Source organism: Balaenoptera acutorostrata, chromosome 6 (assembly GCF_949987535.1).
Source record: "Balaenoptera acutorostrata chromosome 6, mBalAcu1.1, whole genome shotgun sequence".
Lineage (NCBI taxonomy): Eukaryota > Metazoa > Chordata > Mammalia > Artiodactyla > Balaenopteridae > Balaenoptera > Balaenoptera acutorostrata.
Window position 1 is genome coordinate 49,465,379 of NC_080069.1, and position 22,256 is coordinate 49,487,634.

Here is a 22,256-nt window from a genome sequence, read left to right on the forward strand (position 1 = left end):
GGCTCAGTAGTTGTGTCACACAGGCTTAGTTGCTCCGCGGCATGTGGGATCTTCCCAGACCAGGGCTCAAACCCGTGTCTCCTGCACTGGCAGGTGGATTCTTAATCGCTGTGCCACCAGGGAAGCCCTCAGTTTAATTCTTGCCACCGTCATTCCTACTGAGATCATGTGGTCACTCAGGACTATTCATTTTCAAGAGACAGAAAACAACTCAAAATAGCACAAGCAAATAAAGGCAACTGGCTCCCATAACTCGAAGGGGCAGGGATGGGTCTCCGATCTAAAAACATTGGATCCAGGGCTCAGATAACTTCAGAGTGCCTGTCTGGGTTCTGTTCTCTCTGTCTCTGTCATCATTCTCTCCTATCAAAGACTAGCTTCAAGGGCCAAGGGAAGCTGGCGGCTCCAGGTAAACAGTGTCCTCACTGAAGAAAGAGAACACCTTGCTCATAAATTCCCAGAGAAGAGTCTATCTGGCCCTACTGGGTCATGCACCCTCCATCTGAACCAACCACTGTCTTCAGATGGACAGTACACTCTGAGCAGTGATTGGCAGTCCCATCAATGGAGGGAAAGCATGGTGGCTTTTGAAAAATAGGAATGTTAGGCAGTCCCAAATAATGAACGTCCACAACATTTTAACCTTGGTCAAGTCACAACCTTTGTGAGCCTCAGTTTCACCATCTATTTTTAAAACAAAACAAATAATAATACCTATTGTGTGAGATTGTTGTGAGATATTAAAAATCATATTAGGACTTCCCTGGCAGTCCAGTGGTCAAGGCCCCATGCTTTCACTGCAGGGGGCACAGGTTCAATCCCTGGTTGGGGAACTGAGATCCTGAACGCTGTGCGGTGCGGCCAAAAATAATAATAACAAAAATTAAAATAAAATAAAAAAGAAGAATTTTGAAAAATCATATTAAACACTTGGCACATAGCGACATTCGGCCGATGGTAGCCATTTTTGCTATTCCTGGTACTATTATTGTTTTGCAGTTGTTTTTGACACAGGGATCAGAATTCGAAGCCCATCCCAGATTCCCAGATGTCTAAAGCACTCCTGTCCCCAGGGTGGAGTCCCCTTTGGCTCTGGAGCCAGACGCCTTGCAAAACCCAGGCCCTGTGTGCCAAGGTTAAGTTGGTTCACCATCTGACGGCCGCGGAGCAGCGAGTGCCTTCCCAGCCCCAGCAATGTCAATACTGCCTTCCTGACTCCGCCTATTGTATCTGGAGGAAAGTGGCCGAGCATTGTCTTCCAGCGCTCCCCCCAGGAAGCATGATATCACCCTCTAACAAAAGCGGGAAAGCTGACAGATCTGCTGAGATGGGTGTGACCACCACACACACCTCACTGGTCAAGCCCTGGGCAGGCAGAGCAAACAGCAGCCGCCCACATGCCCCTCAGCTGGCTGCCTCATGGGCTCCTTTTGCTCATCTTTAGGTTTTCTCCCTCTCTTTGTTCCGTGCGTGCGTGCGCAGCATGTTAGACATGGCACCACTAGGCAGTGGAACGCACCCCCTCTAATCAACAGATGTGTTGAAAAGAGTCAGGACTCTGCCCATCCGGCAGATCCATGTCTCCACACCGGCCCCTGCAGCCTTCGGGAAGAAACACAGGGAGAAGGACGGTCCTGAAGGGACAAAAGGAGGACAAAAGGGAGAAGGATGGTCCTGAAGGGACAAAAGGAGGACAAAAGGGAGAAGGATGGTCCTGAAGGGACAAAAGGGGGAAGGATGTAGAGGAAAGCAGACAAGGCTCAATCTAAAAAACATTCTGCACGTGTGATGCGAGTTGAGGAATAGTCTGGCTAGACCGGTGGGAATTGGGTTATCAGTTTAAAATTCCAGAAATAAGGGAGGCAACTTTAGACATTCCCTTTCTTGAAGGCTGGGAGTGATGCTAGCTGATCTTCTGACATCCTTCCAGCTCTGGCACGGTAATGCTGTCAGTGCAGCTGGCTCTCTGTAAAATAACACACCTGCAGTCTGGCGCCCCCATGCCAAGCCCAGAGGCTGTCACTCTGCTATCCCCATCTTTAAACTTTCTCCTTCCTTAGCTACCACAACACCAATTCTCTGAAATCCCAGGGAAGGAATCTGATTGGGTTTGCCTCTCCTGGCAACTCCCTGACTGCTTCTTCATAGAACCCTTGGCCATCTGCTCTTTCTCTTCCTTTCGCATAAGTCTTGGTATACAACCCATGCCTTTGCTTACCATAAACAAAGATTTCTATGTTTCAATCCCTTGCCCGACCCTCTTCTTCTGAGCTTCAGACCCAGACAGCCAAATTTTGCTAAATATCCACCTTTAACATGGAAATTCAAAATCAACATGTACAAAATAATTATTTGCTTCATGCCAGCCTGTCACCAAGCAGTTCCTCCTGCCATGTTTCCCAACACAGAGAATGGCAGCACCATTACCCAAACCAGAAGCCGGGAGCAATGCTTATGCACCCCACTTCCCACAACCTCCAATATATAACCAATTATCAGTCCCTACAGTTTCAATTCCTAAACACTTTCAAACCCCTTCTTCATCTAAGCCTCCCTGCCTGGAGTGTTGGGAAGCCAAAGTGGTCCAGGTCTAAGTCTCTGCCATGTCAATACATGCTTCACACTATTATCAGAGTGAATTTTCCAAGACATAAATCAGACATGATAGAACAAACACCAAACTAAATTTCCACGTGTACAGAAAGAGGTACAAATGACTTAAAATGGCCTATGAGGCCCTTCCTGATCTGAACCCAACCTCAATTCACTACCTCCTCCTTACATTCCAGACTTAACTTCCCTGAGCTTGCCCAGCTATTTCACACCACCTGCTCCCTCTGATGGGAAGTTCTTTCTTCTCTTTTCCTTTTTATCTACTTCGTTTTAAAATCATTTGGCTATGAGTAACTCATAACTACACTAGCCATAATTTTTGGCAATATTCATTATTATTTAGGAGTTCTTGCAAAGTGAGGAAAATCTATCCTACAGATTATTTTTGATACTAAATTTTATTCATACTAAATTTAGCAATTAATGAAGTTGACATTATGTTTTTAGCCATTTATGTTTAATTTGGATTTTAAAGTTGTTTTTATTATTGAAGCCAATAAACATTTTTATAGCTCTTGAAAAGCTAGATTTTGATATACCCCTACTACATTATTTATCATAGCATCTTACAATTTATATGCCTATAGTCATCCTTCCTACTAAGATGTGAGTTTAGCAAGGGGAAAAAATAATTCATCCTTTTTTGCATTCCTGGTATCCAGTACAGTACTTGGTGCAAAGTAAGTCCTCAGTATGTCTTCATTGATTGAAATGATAGTTAAGTGAATGAATGAATGAATGAATGAAAGGTGGGCAATAACTCAATAAATGTCTATTGAATAAAACTATGTGTATCTTTAAAGTAATATTCAACAATCATACAATACCTAATATTATGTAAAATCTTGTTAAACCCGCTTTCGTGAGTATATCTTTTATGTTTCACACCTAAGGGAAAAAAGGGATTTTCTTTTGACCTTATTTACATCAAATATTTAACATAAGCCAACCGTTTAAGATATGAGTGAATACTACTTGCAATATATATGAAATTGATTATTATTGTTATCCTTTCAATGTTTAAAAGCCCTTTGTACAACAACAAGCAATTTGCCTCTTTCTTTCAGGTCTGCCATGGTATACCAAAAGTTTCTTACTATGGCATATTAAACTCCATGCACTACGGAGAATAAGAAGTAAATAATATCTGTTGTCAACAATGTTAGAGGTTAACTGGGCTAAATCTATGTGTCTAAAGCCCAAAGGCACAGCCTGTGTGGGAAGGGAACTCAGAATTAGGGGAAGAACACGAGGAAAAGTTGGCCTAGGCAAACTGAGTTTAATTTTGTTTGCAGAGTGAACATGGTGGATGTCATTTCCAAATGGATAGAACAGCATGAACAAGAGCCAAGGGGAAAGTATGCATAGATGGTGGAGATGGGCCTGGTTGAAGTAGAAGAGCCATGAGCAGGGATAGGTGAGGGAAAGCACTGGAGAGTAGGCCAAGTGTTCTGGCTTGTCAAGTGGGGAGAGATCAGCACAAAATTTGAGACACTGGCTTATGTTGAAGTCTTTTAGGAGAATGCTTCTCTGAGTAGTAAGTGACTCCCTACACCTGGAAAAGATTAGACTGGTCTTGAATGAGCCCAATTGTCCTCATAGCAACACTTTTCTTTTGATTACACTAGCTTCACTTACTAAGAGAGTTCTTACTGGCTGAGTACTTTACATGCATTATCACACTTGATGCTTATAACAACTCTGGGAAAAAAGTATTCTCAAATGTAAAAGATGAGAAAACTGTGCTTTAGAACAATCAAATAACTGGCCCATGGTCATCCAATTTGAGCTTAATCCCAGGTGTGTGACTTCACAATCCATGCTCTTAACTCCTCCTGCCTTCTTGATGAGATCCACCTCAGCCTCATAGAGCAGTGTCTTCAAAAGTGAGTCATAATAGCGCAAGTGCATGTGGTTTTTCTTCTCCTAAGGCATGTTAACTGAGTTACAATTCAGCATAAAGTGACCATATCTGGGTCCACATTCAGAAAACAAACTCAGTTTGATTTCAGTGGGCAAAGATCTTGGTGGCTCTTCTGAACATTTGTCTACCTGCTAAGTGGTCAGTGAGGAGCCAAAGGTAGTGAAATGAAAAGGATTTTCTTTTCACATTCCTAAAGACTATCGATCACCCAACCCATGCCTGAACCCTCTCCAGTGTGGGAACTCACTCCCCAGGGGGATAGTGATCCAGTTTTTAGAAGGTTTCCATCAACAAAGCCAAACTCTGTCTTTTGTGCAACTCCCTCCACCCCTGGATCCCAGACCTGACAAAATACAGTGTCAATCTATGGTGTCTGCTATGTGGAAACCCATGAAAATGCTGCTCCTTCATCTCTTCTCTCCTGACTAAATGTTCCCACATGACAAAGTTTCTAAAGCACTTACCTTCCCATTTGCCTACTATGTTTGCTGTCAAATTGTTCAGTGTCTTCAGTGTTTAATGGATGTGCTTTGAGCAGCAGATTGAAGTGATTACCATCTCTAATTCTGACCTTATATTTTTACTGTGCAAACGGTTACAGCTTATGTATTACGTTTTTAGCAAGTAAAGCATGTGTTGGCGCCTATAAATTGGCTCCCTGCAATTCAACAAATTTTGTGTATCACCAAAACTTGGATGTCATTCACTAGAACTCTCAGCAAACCAGGTCTCTCTCACATTGAACATACGTCATCTATTTATTGAATCCAAATGCATAACTTGACATTTATCTCTTTTGACATTTATCTATCTTTTGGGTTTGGTTCACCCTTCCAGCCTAGACAAATCTATTTGAATCCTGATTCTGTGCTCTTACCAATAAGCCATCTACAGGGAATAAGCTGGTGACAAAATCACACACATATCTTTTTAGGAATAGAGCTCCAGGAGATGAATTGATAATGTCAGAAAAAACTGGATCCCACCCATCTGAATCCCCCAGAGGATATAGCATAATCTTCTGAGATGAAATTAGAAGAGTTCTTCCCTCCTGGAGAGATGTCTTAGAAGGACTAGACTCTTGAAGGAAGCTCTCCCAGGGTAAGGCTGAAAGGGAAATGCTGAGAGCTCCCAACAAAAACAATGTTTAGGAGGGAGCATCTGTGAAGAGAGCAAAACTCCTCCTTCTGAGAATAATTCCCAGGTGTGTCTCTGTTCCCAGCTTCTACGCCTCCACCCTTGATTACTCAGACTTGATAACTAGCCTTCTAAGACCAACCCTAATCAGGAGGTTCCATCTGGGACCACTTCCCTGACCTTATAACTGAATTTCCTCTACCACTCCAGACAAGATACTCACTATCTCTGAACCCAGGTTGTTACTTAAAATGTCAAATGAGACATGAAAGAGGCATGAAGGCATGCTACTAGAGGCTTCCCATTGGATCATTGTTGATCACAAAGGACATATTATGATAAAGCAGAAAGAGTGATTAGTTTTATTTTGTTTTTCTCTTTGGGAGAGCAGCCTGGTTTGGTGAGAATGGGAGAGTAGGGAAAATCTAGTATGTTTCTTAGAACTTGTTTCTAAGCTGGTATTGGCCATGATCTGCTATTGGGAGGGGAATCTACCAGAATCTAGGTGGATTTGAGGGAAGCCTTCTAAAAACTACATACCCCCTCCAACCCTTTTATGGGTTAGCATCTACCACCCAGAGTCACCTTCATTGAGGCAAATGTGATATATTTTCAGTTTTATTTGTTCAGAAAAAAGGAATGACGAACAACCCACTAGACTAGAGAGAGAAATCCATAAGTCATGAGCCCCTTGCTCCATTACTGTAGTCTACCAGTGGAGTTTGGTTTGAAGAATGGGATCCTATGCCTGTAGACATAATCATGCTGAATTCTTGTTGTTGCAATTATCAGGCCTTCAGTTTTCATATTCATGGAGGCTTAGATGGAAAATCTAAGTTAGGATTTAGCACAACAGACCTACTCCAGAAACCAACCTTGCTGGTGTTACCCTTCCTTTCAACAAGAGCACGAAACCCCTCTCTTTGGGCTTCACCCTGCTTAAGTTAGTGCTGTGCTTTTGGTTTAGACACAGAGTAACTATTTTGCCACATAACTTTTTTGTTTGATTTTATGACATCTTTTCTAAGCCTATATTGCAAAGTGCCATAACACGGTCACTATGGGGAAAAAAGATGAATTAAAACAGAATGCGTGTGTATATTATTTAACCTAAAAAGTATCTCAGAGCAGCTGTGGACCCCTGGGCTTTGCATGACTATAATCCCTGATGTAGAAGCAGTTCCAGATTTCATGTTACTAATAAATGTCACACAGAAAAAAAGCAAACCGAAAATGGAATTATGATAACTATTTGGCTTAAAGATGCATATTGTTGGAGAAATCAACGTTATTTCTACATGAATATAAAGAATTTCTACATAAATACTGAAACTATCTCATAATCTTTCATTTTCAGCAGTTTACACATTCTTAGTCTTAAAATATTATTAAATCCTCAATATAATTGATCACTGAAAACAAACTGAAGAGCTGTAAACAAACATGCAATTCTGTTATCTTATTGGATTAATTTTTTGAATATTTAATAATATAATATTGCAAACATATGAAAAATATAAAATAATTAGCAGATACTTATGTATACTTGGATCAAATTCTACTAATATAATATAGCCCACACCATTAAGTTCAGTAAATTTTCCCAAATTCATTTCCTATATCAATTCTATTTTCATTACAATAATTCAAATGCTTTCAAACTGAAGGGGAGAGATTGATGGCCATTATAGTTGTTATTTGTATTTCGTGATTTGATACCACTTTCATAGATATCCCATAGGGTGAGTGAACTATAAGCCACGCCGCCATCTAGAGAATCTGAACAACAGACAACCTAAATCTAAGAACATTCAAGCCAACCATTCCTTAAACCCACAATAGGTTTTGTTACTCTCCTGTGCCCAGTGATCTGGGTAATTGCCTAAACTTTCATTTCATTGGGCCAATAAAAACTTTACAAATTACTGTGTGCCAAATATTTTTTAAATAAAACAAAAATTATATAGCCCTAATCTCCCTGACCCCAACTATAAGATAAAAACCAAAAAGCCTAGCGTTTGACTGCTTTGATTAAAATAGGATACAAATATGAAATCTTTATAGAAAAGTATTTTTGTTCTCATTTAAAAATGACAATCTGTACAATGCCTTATGTGGGTCCGAATCATTCTCAGCATGAATTTGATTTTTTTTTAATGACTGAAGATTTTCTTTGAAGCAGGTAAAGCCAGGTCTCTTTTTCTACAGAGTAAGGAAACAATCTAGAATGAGGAACAGTAAAATAATGCACTATGGTAAGTGTGTCTCTTCAAATAAAGTGACCTAGTCAGTCCTCACAGAGTCTGTGGTAACACAGCGGGCAATAATCCAGAAGAGAAACTCTAGAAAAATCAGTTCATGCCACAAGGACTTTCCACGTCAATCCTTACATATATTAAACGGAGACTCATGGAGAAACAGTCCCTGTGCCACAGCTGCCCCTTGTTAACCAGCACTAAGCGTTGGTGAGAGAGCCCAGAATCACTAACTCTGTTAAAAATATTTTTTTAAAGATAATAAAGCCAAACCTTACCAGAAAGGAGCAAGCTGACTCCATAGAGAACTAAGCCGGCTAAAGAATCCATGCTTCCCCAAATCTCTCCATCCAGTTTCCACAGATGTGCATGAGGTCCCAAGGATCCTTTCAAACACTCAGAGGTTTGTGACTTTCCATTCGCATGTCCTACTAGGTCTTGTTTACAACTCAGAGGCAAGAAGGAACAGCACAGAAGCGGGCTGTAACAGTCTCATTTCTGTCTGAGCACAGGGAGTTTTAAGTTCCTTTTTCCTGTTTCCTTTGTAGATTAGGATGGGAAAAGCTGTATCTTAAAGGCATTTGGTATCAGCAAGGCTGGGGGCACTGTAAGCCCTATCCATCTTGCAATTCATCAAAACACTTATCTATTGCAGTTGCTTCTGCTGCTGCTTTTGCTGCTGTTGGAGGGATAGAGGAATTTTAGTTGGAAGTGTGGGTCCTGGTCAGCACTTTCAGAAACAATAGGGGTATCCTCTCCTAGGCGGGAAACTGAGAATAACAAGCCCTCCACCTATGTATGGTATGCGCTGATGACTGGCCCTTCTCAGCCCTCTAACAGCTCTCCCGAGTCTACTTGGGAGCCCTGACAGAAGGGGCTTTTGGGTGTGGGGAGTAGTTTTGGCTTTTGTTTTCTTGTTTTAACCCACATGGTTTGAATTGGGAAGAGAAGTTTTCGTGATGAGAGAACACAACCCCTAAAAACAATTAATTTGGGTAATTAACAGTGAGGTCAATGCTCACTGTGGCCACAGAGACCAGAGTCCAAAATTGTTAGCCTGTTTTCTTACACACAGATGGCTTATCTTTTGGCCAAGAGCCCAAAGATATCCATGCTACTGGCCATCGTGTTAATTTTTTATTAACAATTCATCTGAAGATGATCTAATTTCTTAAAGAATTGGCAGAGAAGGGTTTTAGTAATACTAAGAGGAATTTTGTGGTTACTGGCCAACTTACCTTCAGAAGAAAATTGTATCCAAAATTTTAAAAATAACCTGTATAAAAACCAAATACTATAAGTGATTAGATTGGGATAAAAATATTATTCCTAAGAGCAGAGAGAGTACATAGGCCAAAAGGAAAATAACCATTGGGGTAACCATGCCTACAATGAGATCAGAGACCCTAAATTTATCCAGATGACAATTTCACCAAAATACGAATTCTGACTTTAACATAGAAAGCCGATACCTCAGTCATCGCCTCACCTTCATGCCGGAGGAAAGAGTTGTCTGATCCTTTTCCCTACTCACCACAGGAAAAGGCAGATGCTGCTAGCCTTGCCTGATTTCTGTCCCAGGTTTTATTTATCACATCAGCGATGATCTCAAGAACCAATTGATGTTTCCAGGCAGCTGGGGTAGAAAAGCTCAGGCTGTGTTTTCAAGCAGACCTGGGTTCAAATACTGGCTCAGCCATGTGTGGTCTGAGACAAGTTACTGAAACTGTGAGTCTCAGTTTCAACAGTTATAAAATGACGATAATCTCTCCATCAAGGGCATTTTTGAGAGGATTAAATGAGGTTTAAAAATCCGTAAAAACGTCTGGCACTGTGTCTAATTCATAGAAGGCTTTCATTAATTGTGTTAACGTATTCACTTCCTTTCGTCTTTCCATTCTGTCTCTGATTTCAGTCCTAAAAGCCTCCTCCAGAATGCCATTCTCTATTCCTATGAGATGGTTTCAAGTTTGGCATCGTAAAGAACCAGACTAGGAGTCAGGGATTCTGGGTTCTAGTTCTAGTTCTGCCATGATCTGCCTGTGAGGCTTTGGACCATTCACTTCCCATCTCTAGGCCACTGTTTCCTCAACTGTAAAGTGAAGGATTTAGACTGGATATGACTAATTTCCCTTCTGATTGTAACACCTCATAGCCTAAATGACTAAGCTGTCCGACTCTCAGCATCTCCAGGTTGATTCCTAGGACCTTTCATCTGGGCAGTTCAAAGAAGATGCTAGCTTTGTATCTCCGTCACTGTGAAAGCCTGAGGGGGTCACCAAAGTGCTCTACTTAAGCACATTGTATCTGGGACTTTGTGAGGTCCACCGGCCCCAGGCCATGCGGAGCAGCAGTGGAAGACCTTGGAAACAAACCAACCCCAGGGCACCTGCCTTCCCAGGCACAGCTTCTCCTGTTTGTGCTTGATGGGCACACAAGGAAGCCGTCATTGCTCTCACTCCCTCCTGTTTGCTGGTTCTTGTGGGCTGAATGTGTTGCTACCTTGCGTCCTTTCCTGTGCTGCCTGCCTCTGTTATTCACAAAAGCAGTCCAGCTTCATCCTTCCACATCATCCAGAATGATCTCCTCTTACCCAGAACTGTGAGTCAGGTTCTTCCTCCCTCCATTATCCAGGTTGAGTGACTCAATTTCACTCTTCTCTCTGTAATCCAGAAATATTGCTCAGTTTATTTCTTCATTATCCCAAAGATCTATGTAGCTTAACTTCATCTTCCAGGATCCAGAAATATTATTCCATGTAATCCTTTTCACTTTTATCCAGAATATTGACGCCATATAATAAGTACTGCTGGATTTCCTGAGCCTATGATTATACAGCTAGTCAAAAGGCTAAGCAACTTTCCTGTGGGAGGTCTGAATCTTTGGCATGTAAATTCCAGGTGTAAAGTGAAGATAACTTGTGGACAAAAGTGTCCAGACATGCTCTGCTCCAGCTTTCTGCCCTATGGATCTTAGAACATGGAGAACCTATTGAGGAACAACAATATGAGCTTCACTACCAAGTGCAGGGCCAATAGGTCGGCAGAGCTGATTGGCAACAGGTTGGGAAGTTGCACAACTGGATGGCATGCCAGGATTTCCAAGGGAAGGGAGAGGCCATTTCCATGTCTGGACAGGACTTTCCCCAATACATAATGTATTAAGGAAATACCACACACTTGGACATGGCCACAACCCTTCTCTACAAAGCTGGTTGTGGCCATCATCAGGGCATCTTCATCCCCTGAAGAGCCTTGTTGGGGACCATATGGATCAGCTCTCTATCCTCAGCAGCTCCATCCACCCAGAAATATTGAAAGGCTCTTCCCATTCTTGCCTGATTAACACCTAGTTATCTTCTGGGTCTCAGTTTCAGAAAGGTCTTCCCTGACCTATTCAATCCAAATCAGGTCTTCCCTGTTATTCCATCCCAACACCTTGTCCTTTTTTTCCACAGTACTAATCACAATTGGTAATCATATATTTGTGTCTTCATCTTTTTAATGTCTCTTATCCCCCAGCTGACTGATATCTTCATGAGGCAGGAAACATATCTAATTTATTCACCACTGAATTCCCAGATCTGACCACAGTGCCTGGAAGGTCATAGTATGTCTTGAATAGATACTTAATGAATTAAGAAATGAATGAACAGACTCCCATCGTTACTTATATACTCATACCTTGAAAAGGCTTTGGAGTCAGGCAAACCTAGATTACATGTTATAGCTGTAATTTACTCTCTGTATGACCTGGGCAATTTAATTCACATCTCTGAACCTCAGATGCCCCATCTTTAAAATGGAAGACAATAATGCCTAATTCATGAGATAATATATACATAGTATCTGGCACAAGTACATATTTAATAAAGGCTTTCTATGGGTTTCTTCCCCATCTACAACCACCACACTACCCCTGGATTGTTATATAGAGCTATTTGCAATGAGGAAACAAGGTCCCACACAGGCTAAGTAACTTGCTCAGCTGTGGGTAGCAGAGGGCGTATCAGAATCCTGGTCTCTTGGCCTCCAATTTTTGCAAATTGGCTCTTTTTTTCATAGTTCATCTTTAGACCACAATGTACAAAAAAGTAGATAAAGAGAAATGTAGCAAACATCACAAACACCAACAGGGTATGCCCAGACCTTAGGAAAGTATTTGAAATGAAACTTTCCAGATAATGGAAAAGTTTGATGACACTGATAAATGCAGACATTTATCATTGTGCTTCCGGAATAGTGGTAATAATATCAGGATCTGTGGGCACCCCACTGCCATGCTCCAGGGAAGTGAAAGGGGCTTCCTCGTTAGTCAAGCTTACTCAGCTTACTTTAATTTGATTTTTCCAGACACACTTATAGCAGCACAAAAAAGAAAACCAAACCAATACACAAGCAAACAAAATATGCAAAGAAACAGGGCACTTGGCTGATATTTCATTTTCTAGTCTCTGCCTTTTGTACTTAATATGTGAAAAAAACATCTATAGAAAACATTGAAAGTCTTTGAGATGGATTAATCAAAATAGCAATGGATAAATTAAAAATGTGAACAGGTGTGGAAAATAACTTATACAATGTCTCTATAAGCTGGTATCACATGTCTAGTGGTCACTATCACAAATATGTCACAAGTCTTAGATGCATATCCTTTGGCCCAGAAAATCCACTTTTATGATATAACCCAAGCCCAAATAAAAGATGTGCCCAACATTTATGCATGAGGGCATTACAGAAGTATTGTTGATAATAATCAAAACCTGGAAACAATCTAAATAGGCAACAAAAATGGATTATTAATATAAATCATGGTACACAGTGAAATCCCAGACAAATGTCAAAATGTTGTGATGGAAGCATACTGACATGGAAAGATGTAAGGATGTTTATGCTGTATTATTGATTGGGAAGAACAACAGTTTGGACATCATGAAATTTATACACATGCATACATTCTCTCTCTCTATATATATATATATGTATATTTATATATTATATACTTATATATGTATAAAATATACAACAAAATGTTAAAAGTTACTATTTCTGGGTTATTGAAAAACTGATCATTTTTATTTTCTTTATAATTTCTATAATTTCAACATTATGGAAATGAATATATATGTACAAATGAAGATGATTAGGGGGAAATCCTTGAGACAGTGGACCCAGGGGAGTAGGATGTACCTTCAAACACCCATTGGCAAATACGAAACAGAATGCAGGTGAACCACAGCCTCCAGGAGGTGAGCAAACAGGGTGGGGTGTTGACTTCTGGCAGTGCAGCACTGGCGTTCTGCCTTTTGCAGGGCGGTGGGCACTGAAGCTCCAGAGTCATCACATCTGTCTTCTTAAGGACTTTCGTGAACTTTTTTCGTGAAACCACTGCACCTAACAGTGGCTAGCAGAAGAGGAAGGGTCATCAACAATTAAGTCCTGGTCTTCAGCCAGAACACCACAGTTAAAGTGGCAACACCCACTCTGGTCTGGAGCGGAGTTGATGGCCATGGAAAATACCTGACCCTCTCTGAACCCCATTTACTCTAAACCATTTTTTTTAGCATCGAAGTGGCAAGCACTGTACTAATTGTTGTAGGAAGAGACACATAGAGAAGATGTGGTCTCTGCTCTTGAAGCTCACAATTATACAATCCCAGCCATAGTGACAATGCATCAAAACAGGAAAAGTTAAATAACAAAATCAGACACTGTGTGGTTAGATACCAAAGGGTGGTACTGGCAGTAAAAGTTGTAGTAGTCTTTGCTTTGGGATCCTTTAGGCCATGAGGCACCAATTCTCACGGCTTTTTTTTTTCTTTTTTTTCTTCTCCTGATATTTCCTTGGCACATATGGCATCTTTCCAGATAGACTATAAGCCCCTTAGGCAGGGACTCAGGTCTTTTAAATTTGTTGAGGTTTGTTTTATGGCCCAGAATATGGTGTATTTGGTGAGTGTTCCATGTGCACTTGAAAAGAATATGTATTCTACTCTTGGTGGTTGAATTATTCCAAAAATTAGAGTTAGGTCCAGTTGGTTCATAGCGTTGTTTAGGTCCTCTATATCCCTACTGATTTCTTTTCTACCTGTTATGTCAGTTTCTGAAAGCAGAATGTTAAAGGTTCCAACTATAATTATGGATTTGTATTTATGCTTTAAATTCCATCAATTTTTCTTCACGTATTTTAAAGGTTATTTGTTAGGTTCATTCATATTTAGGATTGCATGTGTCTTTGTAAATTGACTCACTTATCTTTATTTAATTAATATCTATCTCTATCTCTGATAATATTGTTCTGAAGTCTACTTTGATATTATGGTAATTTTTGAAATTTATCAGAGTAGACTTATTCTCTGTTCTTCACAGTTACTTCATTATTCATAGCTCTGCCCTAAAAGGCCCATACAGAAGAAGGAAATCTTGAGCTAGGTACTGAAAGCTAAGGTGTTTACCAGGTGAATCATGACAATGGCATGGAGGAAGGCAGGACAGGCATTTCTGACAAATGGACCAGTAGTCTGAGCCAAAACATGAAGGTATAAAATACTATACCATGTTAGGGGAAATGTAATGTTGAGCAAGGCTGAAATAAGGCTGAGAAAGGGCTTAGCCTGAGACAAGGTGCATTAAACAAACTGGGTCCAGGTTTGATATACCCTACTAAGGTCTATAACAAAGGGAAATAGAAGGTTTTAAATCAAGGAGTGCTATGACTAAATTTTCATTTTAGGACGATCACTCTGAGAGCAATACACGTGTTACATTTGCAGAGATTAAAGCCACGAAAACTCATGATAGATGACTATTGCAGAGTGGTATTTAAAGGTCATAAGTCTGAATTAAGGCTATAATCGCATCAGAAGTAGAAAGAAGGACAAGTGTTAAAGTGATAGAAATATTAATTTTAATGACTGTTTGGGGTTGACCCAGAGGGAGGAGACTAGGGTAAGTCCAAGGTTGCTGTTTTGTATAACAATATGAACCTGGTAGTACTCACTGTGAAAGGGCCACAGGACATGAAGCTCTTTTGTGGGGAAATACAAAAAATTCCATATAGAATTCTATTATAGATACATGGGCTTGGATTGGGTATGGGATAGCCAAGTCCAGATAGATGCTTAGTTTGCAGTGGATACATTGGTATGAAACTCATGAGAGAAATCTGAGCATTGCCATGGGGATTAATGAGCTCACCCAGATGGCATGCAGAGCAGCCTGGACCACAAGGAGTAGATGGAGAAAGGAGAGTGAGCAGAGGAGTGTGAAAGGCAGGACCCTGAGAGGCAGCAAGGGAGTTTTTTGCAATGACTCTAGCAAAGTCTTGTCGATCTGCCTTACAATTCCTTGTTTACCTTCTAGGCTAAGAGTTCTTCAGAGGCAAGGACCATGTCTTAGTCATCTTTGTGTCTCCAGTATTTAGCACAGTGCTTCACTCACAGATACTTAATGAAGTTTTGGTAAATGAATACAGAAGGGCCCATGTTTCAGAGAACAGTCTGACCATTCAAAACAAAACCAGTGCAAATGTTCTTAGAGGGTTGGTGGTAAAGTAGTTACCAAATTGTCTCTGATTCAATCCAGATACACATCATAGAAACCAATTTTTAAGGAGTTGGTAGAAAAGCGGGAAGTATGGGGCTTTAGAATCGCCAACCTAGGACTCAACACAGACCCCACACACTAGCTGTTTCACCTTGGGCTAACTCAGTTCTCTGAAGTTTAGTTTCCTCATCTGCTAAATGGGGGAAGGTAGGGGAGGGGCCTCTCTTTGGAAATAACATTTAATTTGTGTAAAGCATCTAGCGTAATGCCTGAAAATGATGATAGGTATCATCATCATCATCAGATATAACCCACACTTTTTACAGGTTTAAAAACATCAACAACCACATGTGACAACTGTAGAAAAAGTTGAATTGGCCTCTACTGGGAAATAAATCTACCATGCTTCATTGTAGAAAACTGTCTGCCCATCTTTCTCTTATACTAGACTTTGGGCTCCCTGAGAACAGGAATCACGTCATATGCATCTCCAGCAGCTATTTTTACAAAGGTTTATAGAGTTGAAACATGAAATACAAAGCCTTTAAACTATTCAGGAGACATTCCAGTTTGGAGAAATTTATTTTGATACCTTTATTTGAAAACCAAATAAAGGTAGTTTAACTAGTTCCTACATAAGCAGAAGTTTGTTCAGTTCAGTGCCATTAGCACTGATGGGTTAAATGTCCAGGAAAAGGTCTCTGAAAAGTCTGTTTTTTGCATATAAGATTTATAATGTCCACATATATGTGTCCATAGATGAAACTGAAGTTATCCACACCAGGCCAGTCAGGAATACAGGCATCTCACTGTAAAATAACTAAATGGTAATTCTTTGACTTCTAAAACTGCCTGCAAAATTGCTAGACACTCAGGCCCAAATCTCTCCCTCTGCTTCCTTGGGGATAAAGTAGTGGGGTCATGAGGTACTCTCTGATGCCTGGCATTGCCCCATGGAAGGCCCCTGCCCTTTGTGACTCATGACTACTCATCAGTTCTGTATTGTGAACTCTTGGCGTGGCCTGCCGTACCCTGCAGGAGCCATCCTGCCAACCTCTCTGGTTTTATAGGAGCCGCCCTCCCCTTGCCCTCTGCACTTGGGCACAATGGCCTCCTCACTGTTCCTGGAACATTCTAAACTCATAGCCCCACAAGCCATTCCCCCCTTGGGGCCTTTATAATAAGTTTTCCCTTTGTCTTGAAAGCTCTTTCTCTTAATCACTTCAGTGAAATGGGAAAGAGATGGAGAAAGAGAACAAAATTAGCCTTACATTGTGTATCATCTCTTCAGTCACACCCACCCACTGAGATAGCCATCATAGTCCTTGTCAGATACAGAAACAAACAAAAAAAATTGTAATGAGGAATTTAACAAAACAACTCAAAATAGAAACTAATTTTTTTCTTTTTTTAAGTAAGGGGGTCTTTTTTCCCTGCACTTGGCAAAATACTCTTTAAGTCAGGGACATAAGAGTCTGTCTGTGCTATAAATTTCTTGACACCGGAAAGCGCATATTTGAAATGACTTCTGAAACTGGCATTCCAACATCACATTAAGTTAATAATATTAATTGATGATAATTGTCTATACTTTAACTTGGCTTAAAGGACAGAAAATCCAAAGCAGGAAAAACTCCTGTTTAATCAAAAACTTATTTAATCATGTATATATGTTTAATTTAAAATGTAGATACATATTAATAATACCTACAGACCCACGGACAATTCATGCTATGGCAGATTTAACCAACCTAGACTGTCTGTAAGTTGAACAGGCAAGGTTCTCCCCAGTACAGCACAGCATATTGTTAAGAGGGCAAGGCTCAAGATCAGAAAAACAAGCATAAAGGACTAAGCCTACCATTTCCTAGTATGTTACACTAGATATTTAAGCCTCTGCTTCCTTATCTGTAACAGCAGTTTGAAAGTACTCCCCTTATGAGGTTGTTATAAAGATTGTATGAGATAATGTATATACAATGCTTAGCACAATGCCTGGGATAGAGTATATACAAAATAAATATTACTATTAATATTCTTAAAGCTTTAAAAAGGAAGTTAATAGCCATCATTTATATGAAGCTTGAAATAATGTATCTCAGTGATTGATTTTAAAGATGAAGCAATTAATATAAGTAATTGTGCATATAATTTTTAAGTGATCACAAGAGAAAAGAACCATCATAAATAATTCAAGTATACTTCTGTTTTCATTTATTCCCAAACATAATGTTTTACTCAAGTGTGGCTTATGCCTTGATTGCCTCTTTTAGAAACAGGAAATGTTTGTTAAACCTCATTCTCCTCAAAACATCAAACAAAAAACTTCAATAGGCAAATAGAATTGAAAATGAATTTCCAGTTTAGAGATGGTGAACTAATCATATGCAGAACTACTCCTCCCTCTCAAAATCATTAAAATAGAGTAAATGAATTCTTCAAGGATATAAAGCCAACCAGCCAAAGAAAATGGGAGAGAAGGCAGAAACCACAAAATTTCAGAAGCTGGAAAACTGTTGAGCCAGAGTTACCTGATATAACAAGCACAGAAATGTTACTGCTTAGCGATTGGTGGAGGGGAAAGCAATATACACTGCAGAACCTCTAGAAGATGGTAAGTTAGTGACTACCTATACCTCTGGAAGTGGGGATAAGGTGGAATTAAGGACTAGTTGAATGTATATTTAAAAGCCAGTTAGACAAAATGAGATCCCACTTCACACACACTAGAGTGGCTATAATGGAAAAGTCAGATAATAACAAGTATTGTCTAGAATGTGGAGAATCGGAACACTTGTACACTGCTGGTGATTATGTAAATGGTGCAGCCACTTTGGAAAACAGGCAGACAGTTCTTTAAAGGGTTAACTGCAGCGTTACCATGTGACCCAGCAATTCTACTCCTAGGTATATACCCAAGAGAAATAAAAACCTGTCCATATAAAAACTTGTACATGATTATTCATAGCAGCATTATCTATAATAGCCAAAAAGTAGAAACAACCCCAAACCATGAACTGACAAATGAATAAATAAAATATGATATATCCATACAATGGAATTTTCTGGCAAAAAAAAAAAAAATGAAGTACTGATACATGCTACAACATGCATAGACCTTGAAAACATTATGCTGAATGAAAGAACTGAGTCACAAAATACCACATATTGTATGAATCCATTTATATGACATGTCCAGACTGGGCAGATCCATAGAAAAATAAAGTAGATTAGTGGTTGTCTAGGTCTGGGGTAGTGGGGGCAGTGGAGGATGAGAGGAATGGTGGGGCAGGTGACTGCTAAGGACTCAGGCTTGTTTATGAGTTGATGAAAACATTCTAAAATTGATGTGGTGCAATGGAATATTACTCAGCCATGAAAATGAAATGATGCCATTTGCAGCAACATGGATGAACCTAGAGATTATCATACTAAGTGAAGTAAGTCAGAAAGATAAAGATGAATACCATATGATATCACTTATCTGTGGAATCTAAAATATGACACAAATGAATTTATTTATGAAAGATGCACAGACATAGAAAACAAACTTATGGTTACCAAAGGGGAAAGGGGGTGGGGGAGGGATAAAGTAGGAGTTTGGGATTATCAGATACAAACTATTATATATAAAACAGATAAATAACAAGGTCCTACTGTATAGTATAGGGAACTATATTCAATGTCTTGTAATAAACCATAATGGAAAAGAATATGAAAAAATATATATATGTAACTGAATCACTTTGCTGTATACCAGAAACTAACCCAACATTGTAAATCAACTATACTTCAAATAAATAAATAAATGAAATGAAATTGATGTGGTGATGGTTGCACAACTCTGCGAATATAATAAAGACCATTGAATCATACACTTTAAATAGGTGAATTGTACAGTACATAGATATCTCAATAAAGCTGTTCCAAAAAAACCCCCAAAAACCCACACAACAGTTAGATCCTTGACGCATTTCTTCTTGCTCTCCACACAGTGGAGTAAACATACCTTTTCCACCACATAGAAGACTGGGGCAGGGGTGTCAAAGAGGTCTTTTTCTCTGGAGGAGGTATAAAAGAGAGGTACTCTGGACCATACAGTTGTAGACAGCAGGTAGGATTAAGCTAAAGTTCTGAACTGAATTTAGACCTTGGGCTTTCTTCGCCCATTGTCTCACAGAAGGCTGGCAAAAGTTTATTCTCCACACAGGAGTTCAGCAGATCTCTGGGCATTCTGACCAGCCCTAGTGAATAAGTCTGAAGATGTTGATATTTCTCCAACAGATATATCAGTAGGGCACCTCCGACAAAACCATTCCGCTAGTTTTGCTGCACAGAAGCGCAACACACTGAACTCATGCTCAGAGCTTCCAGTCAGTTTTTTGATGTCCCACTCTTAAACAGACAGCCAGGACAAACAGATATTTGCAGAAAGCCTTTAATGTAAAAGTACAGGCCTACAGAAAGGCCAGAAGAAAAGCAACTTGGCAGAAACAGAGACTACTAAGGAAGAAAGAAATGGCAAAAATTTTTAAAGGATTATATTAATATCAGAAATATATATGGATAAAGAAGATGTGTTTTACATATATATATATATATATATATATATATATATATATATATATATATATATATAGGAATACTACTCAGCCATAAAAAAGAAAGAAATTTTGCCACTTGCAACAACATGGGTGGACTTGGCGGGTATTATGCTAAGTGAAATAAGTCAGACAGACAAAGGCAAATACTGTACAATATTACTTATATGTGGAATCTAAAAAATACAACAAACTAGTGAATATAACAAAAAAGAAGCAGATTCACAGATATATAGAACAAACTAGTGGTTACCAGTGGGGAGAAGGGTCGGGGGAGAAATACAGGAGTAGGGAATTAAGAGATACAAACTACTATGTATAAAATAAGCTGTATGGATATATTGTACAACATGGAGAACATAACCAAGATTTTATAATAACTATAAATGGAGTATAACCTTTAAAAATTGTGAATCACTATATTGTACACCTGTAACATTGTATTGTATATCAACTATATTTCAATAAAAAAGAAATATATGAAAAGATATTGCATGCATGAAGCAAGAGCAGGATGCTATTTTTTAAACATTCAGATACATCCATACAGTGGAATACTATTAAGTGATAAAAAGGAGGAGCTCTCAAGCCACATAAAGATATGGACGAATCTTAAATGCATAATTACTAAATTAAAAAGCCAGTCTTTTTTTTTTTTTTTTTTAAGGTACAATTACATTTATTTTTCTTACACAGTCTATGTCTGAGTCAGTCATCATGAAAGGTTATTGGAAAGTATACCTTCTATGGGGACTAGTTTAGTGATCAGAAAATTATGTGTTTCTTGCCAAATAGGCTTGCTCCTTCCTCCCTCCCTCCATCCCTCCCTCCTTTCCTTCCTTCCTACCTTTCTTCCTTCCTTTTCTTTCTTTATCAAAGCAATTCCCTCAAATATTTCATAGTTTTCTAGACTGTGGACCTTTGCTCAGTACCAATTTCTATACCCCTAGTTCTTTTCATGGGTCTTTAGCCTGAAAAAGCCAGTCTTAAAAGGCTATATACTATATGATTACAATCATATGACATTCTGGAAAGGGCAAAACTGTAGAGATAGTTAAAAGATCAGTGGTTTCCAGGGGTTTGGAGAGAGTGATGAATATGTGTAGCACAGGGGATTTTTAGGGCAGTGAAACTATCCCATATGATATAGTAATGGTAGATATATGACATTGTGCATTTGTCAAACCCATAGAACTTTACTGAACCAAGAGTGAACCTTACTGTATGCAAATTTTAAAAAATTGTTTAGAAGGCCAGGGGATCTCAGAATGTATAAAGAATGTAACAAAAGAATCCAACTGCATTACAATTGTATGAAACAACCTCACATAAGGAAGTGGGGAAAAAGGAGTCTCCTTACTATTTTTGTCCCAGTATTCCAGACATTTGATCATGGAATTCTATTAATGTATAAAGTTAGAACACTTTTTCAAGTGACATCTCCAAGTAGATACCGAAATACTCTAATAAAAATGACAGGGGTAGTTACAATATGCTTCCTTTGACAAAGAAAGAAACCTGCTTTCTTCATAGGGTATCCTTAATTTCTGAGAACAAGTTAAGAAGTCCATTTTTTAAAAATTTTCATAAAATAGCTGTTGACAAAAAAGAAAGAAAAAAGACATTTAAACCATAACACAGGCCAGGCACTTACATATATGTTATCTTATTCAATTTTCCACAACCTTAAGAAATAGGAATTTCCATTCCCATTTTACAAAGAAACATTACATAAAGTCCTAGATCTCAGAGTATATAGTAGACTTTTAATGAGTTTACAGGAAGTAAATAAGAGAACGAATAATTTAAGCACGAGTCATGCATGGAAAACAAATAGTTTATTATACATTGCTAAGGGTGGAAATACATAATGAATTTAAGTATTGTTATTACAGAAATTTCAATTATTGTTTAATTTTCACTGAAATATTCAGATACGGTTTCAGTGAGAGGATGAGACTTGAGTTGGGCTTTGAAGTGTGGCTAGAAAATACATAACGGACATGGGGAGGAGGACATTTCAGGTGGAGGCAGCTAGAGGCAGCCAGGAACATGGTTGTGGAGAGAGTCAAGTGGATTGAAGCACTTTCCTAGGAGCCTTTCAACTCTAATTTTTTTTTTAAAAAACTACAATATATACAAGCTATGCAATCTATGTCTACTAATTTTATGGCTCTCTTAA

At 39.1% G+C, this 22,256-nt stretch overlaps 1 protein-coding gene across 3 annotated transcripts in view; it reads right to left on the bottom strand.

Annotated features, from left to right (window-relative positions):
* The window catches only part of TEK (TEK receptor tyrosine kinase), a 103,243-nt gene extending 94,776 nt beyond the window's left edge, over positions 1 to 8,467 (bottom strand). For all 3 annotated transcript variants that reach the window (XM_007176838.3, XM_007176837.3, XM_007176836.3), the window contains exon 1: positions 8,208 to 8,467. In XM_007176838.3, coding sequence (XP_007176900.1) covers positions 8,208 to 8,259 — 52 coding nt within the window. In that variant the 5' untranslated portion in view covers positions 8,260 to 8,467. The remainder of the gene's footprint in view (positions 1 to 8,207) is intronic.
* Positions 8,468 to 22,256: the final 13,789 nt, after the last annotated feature.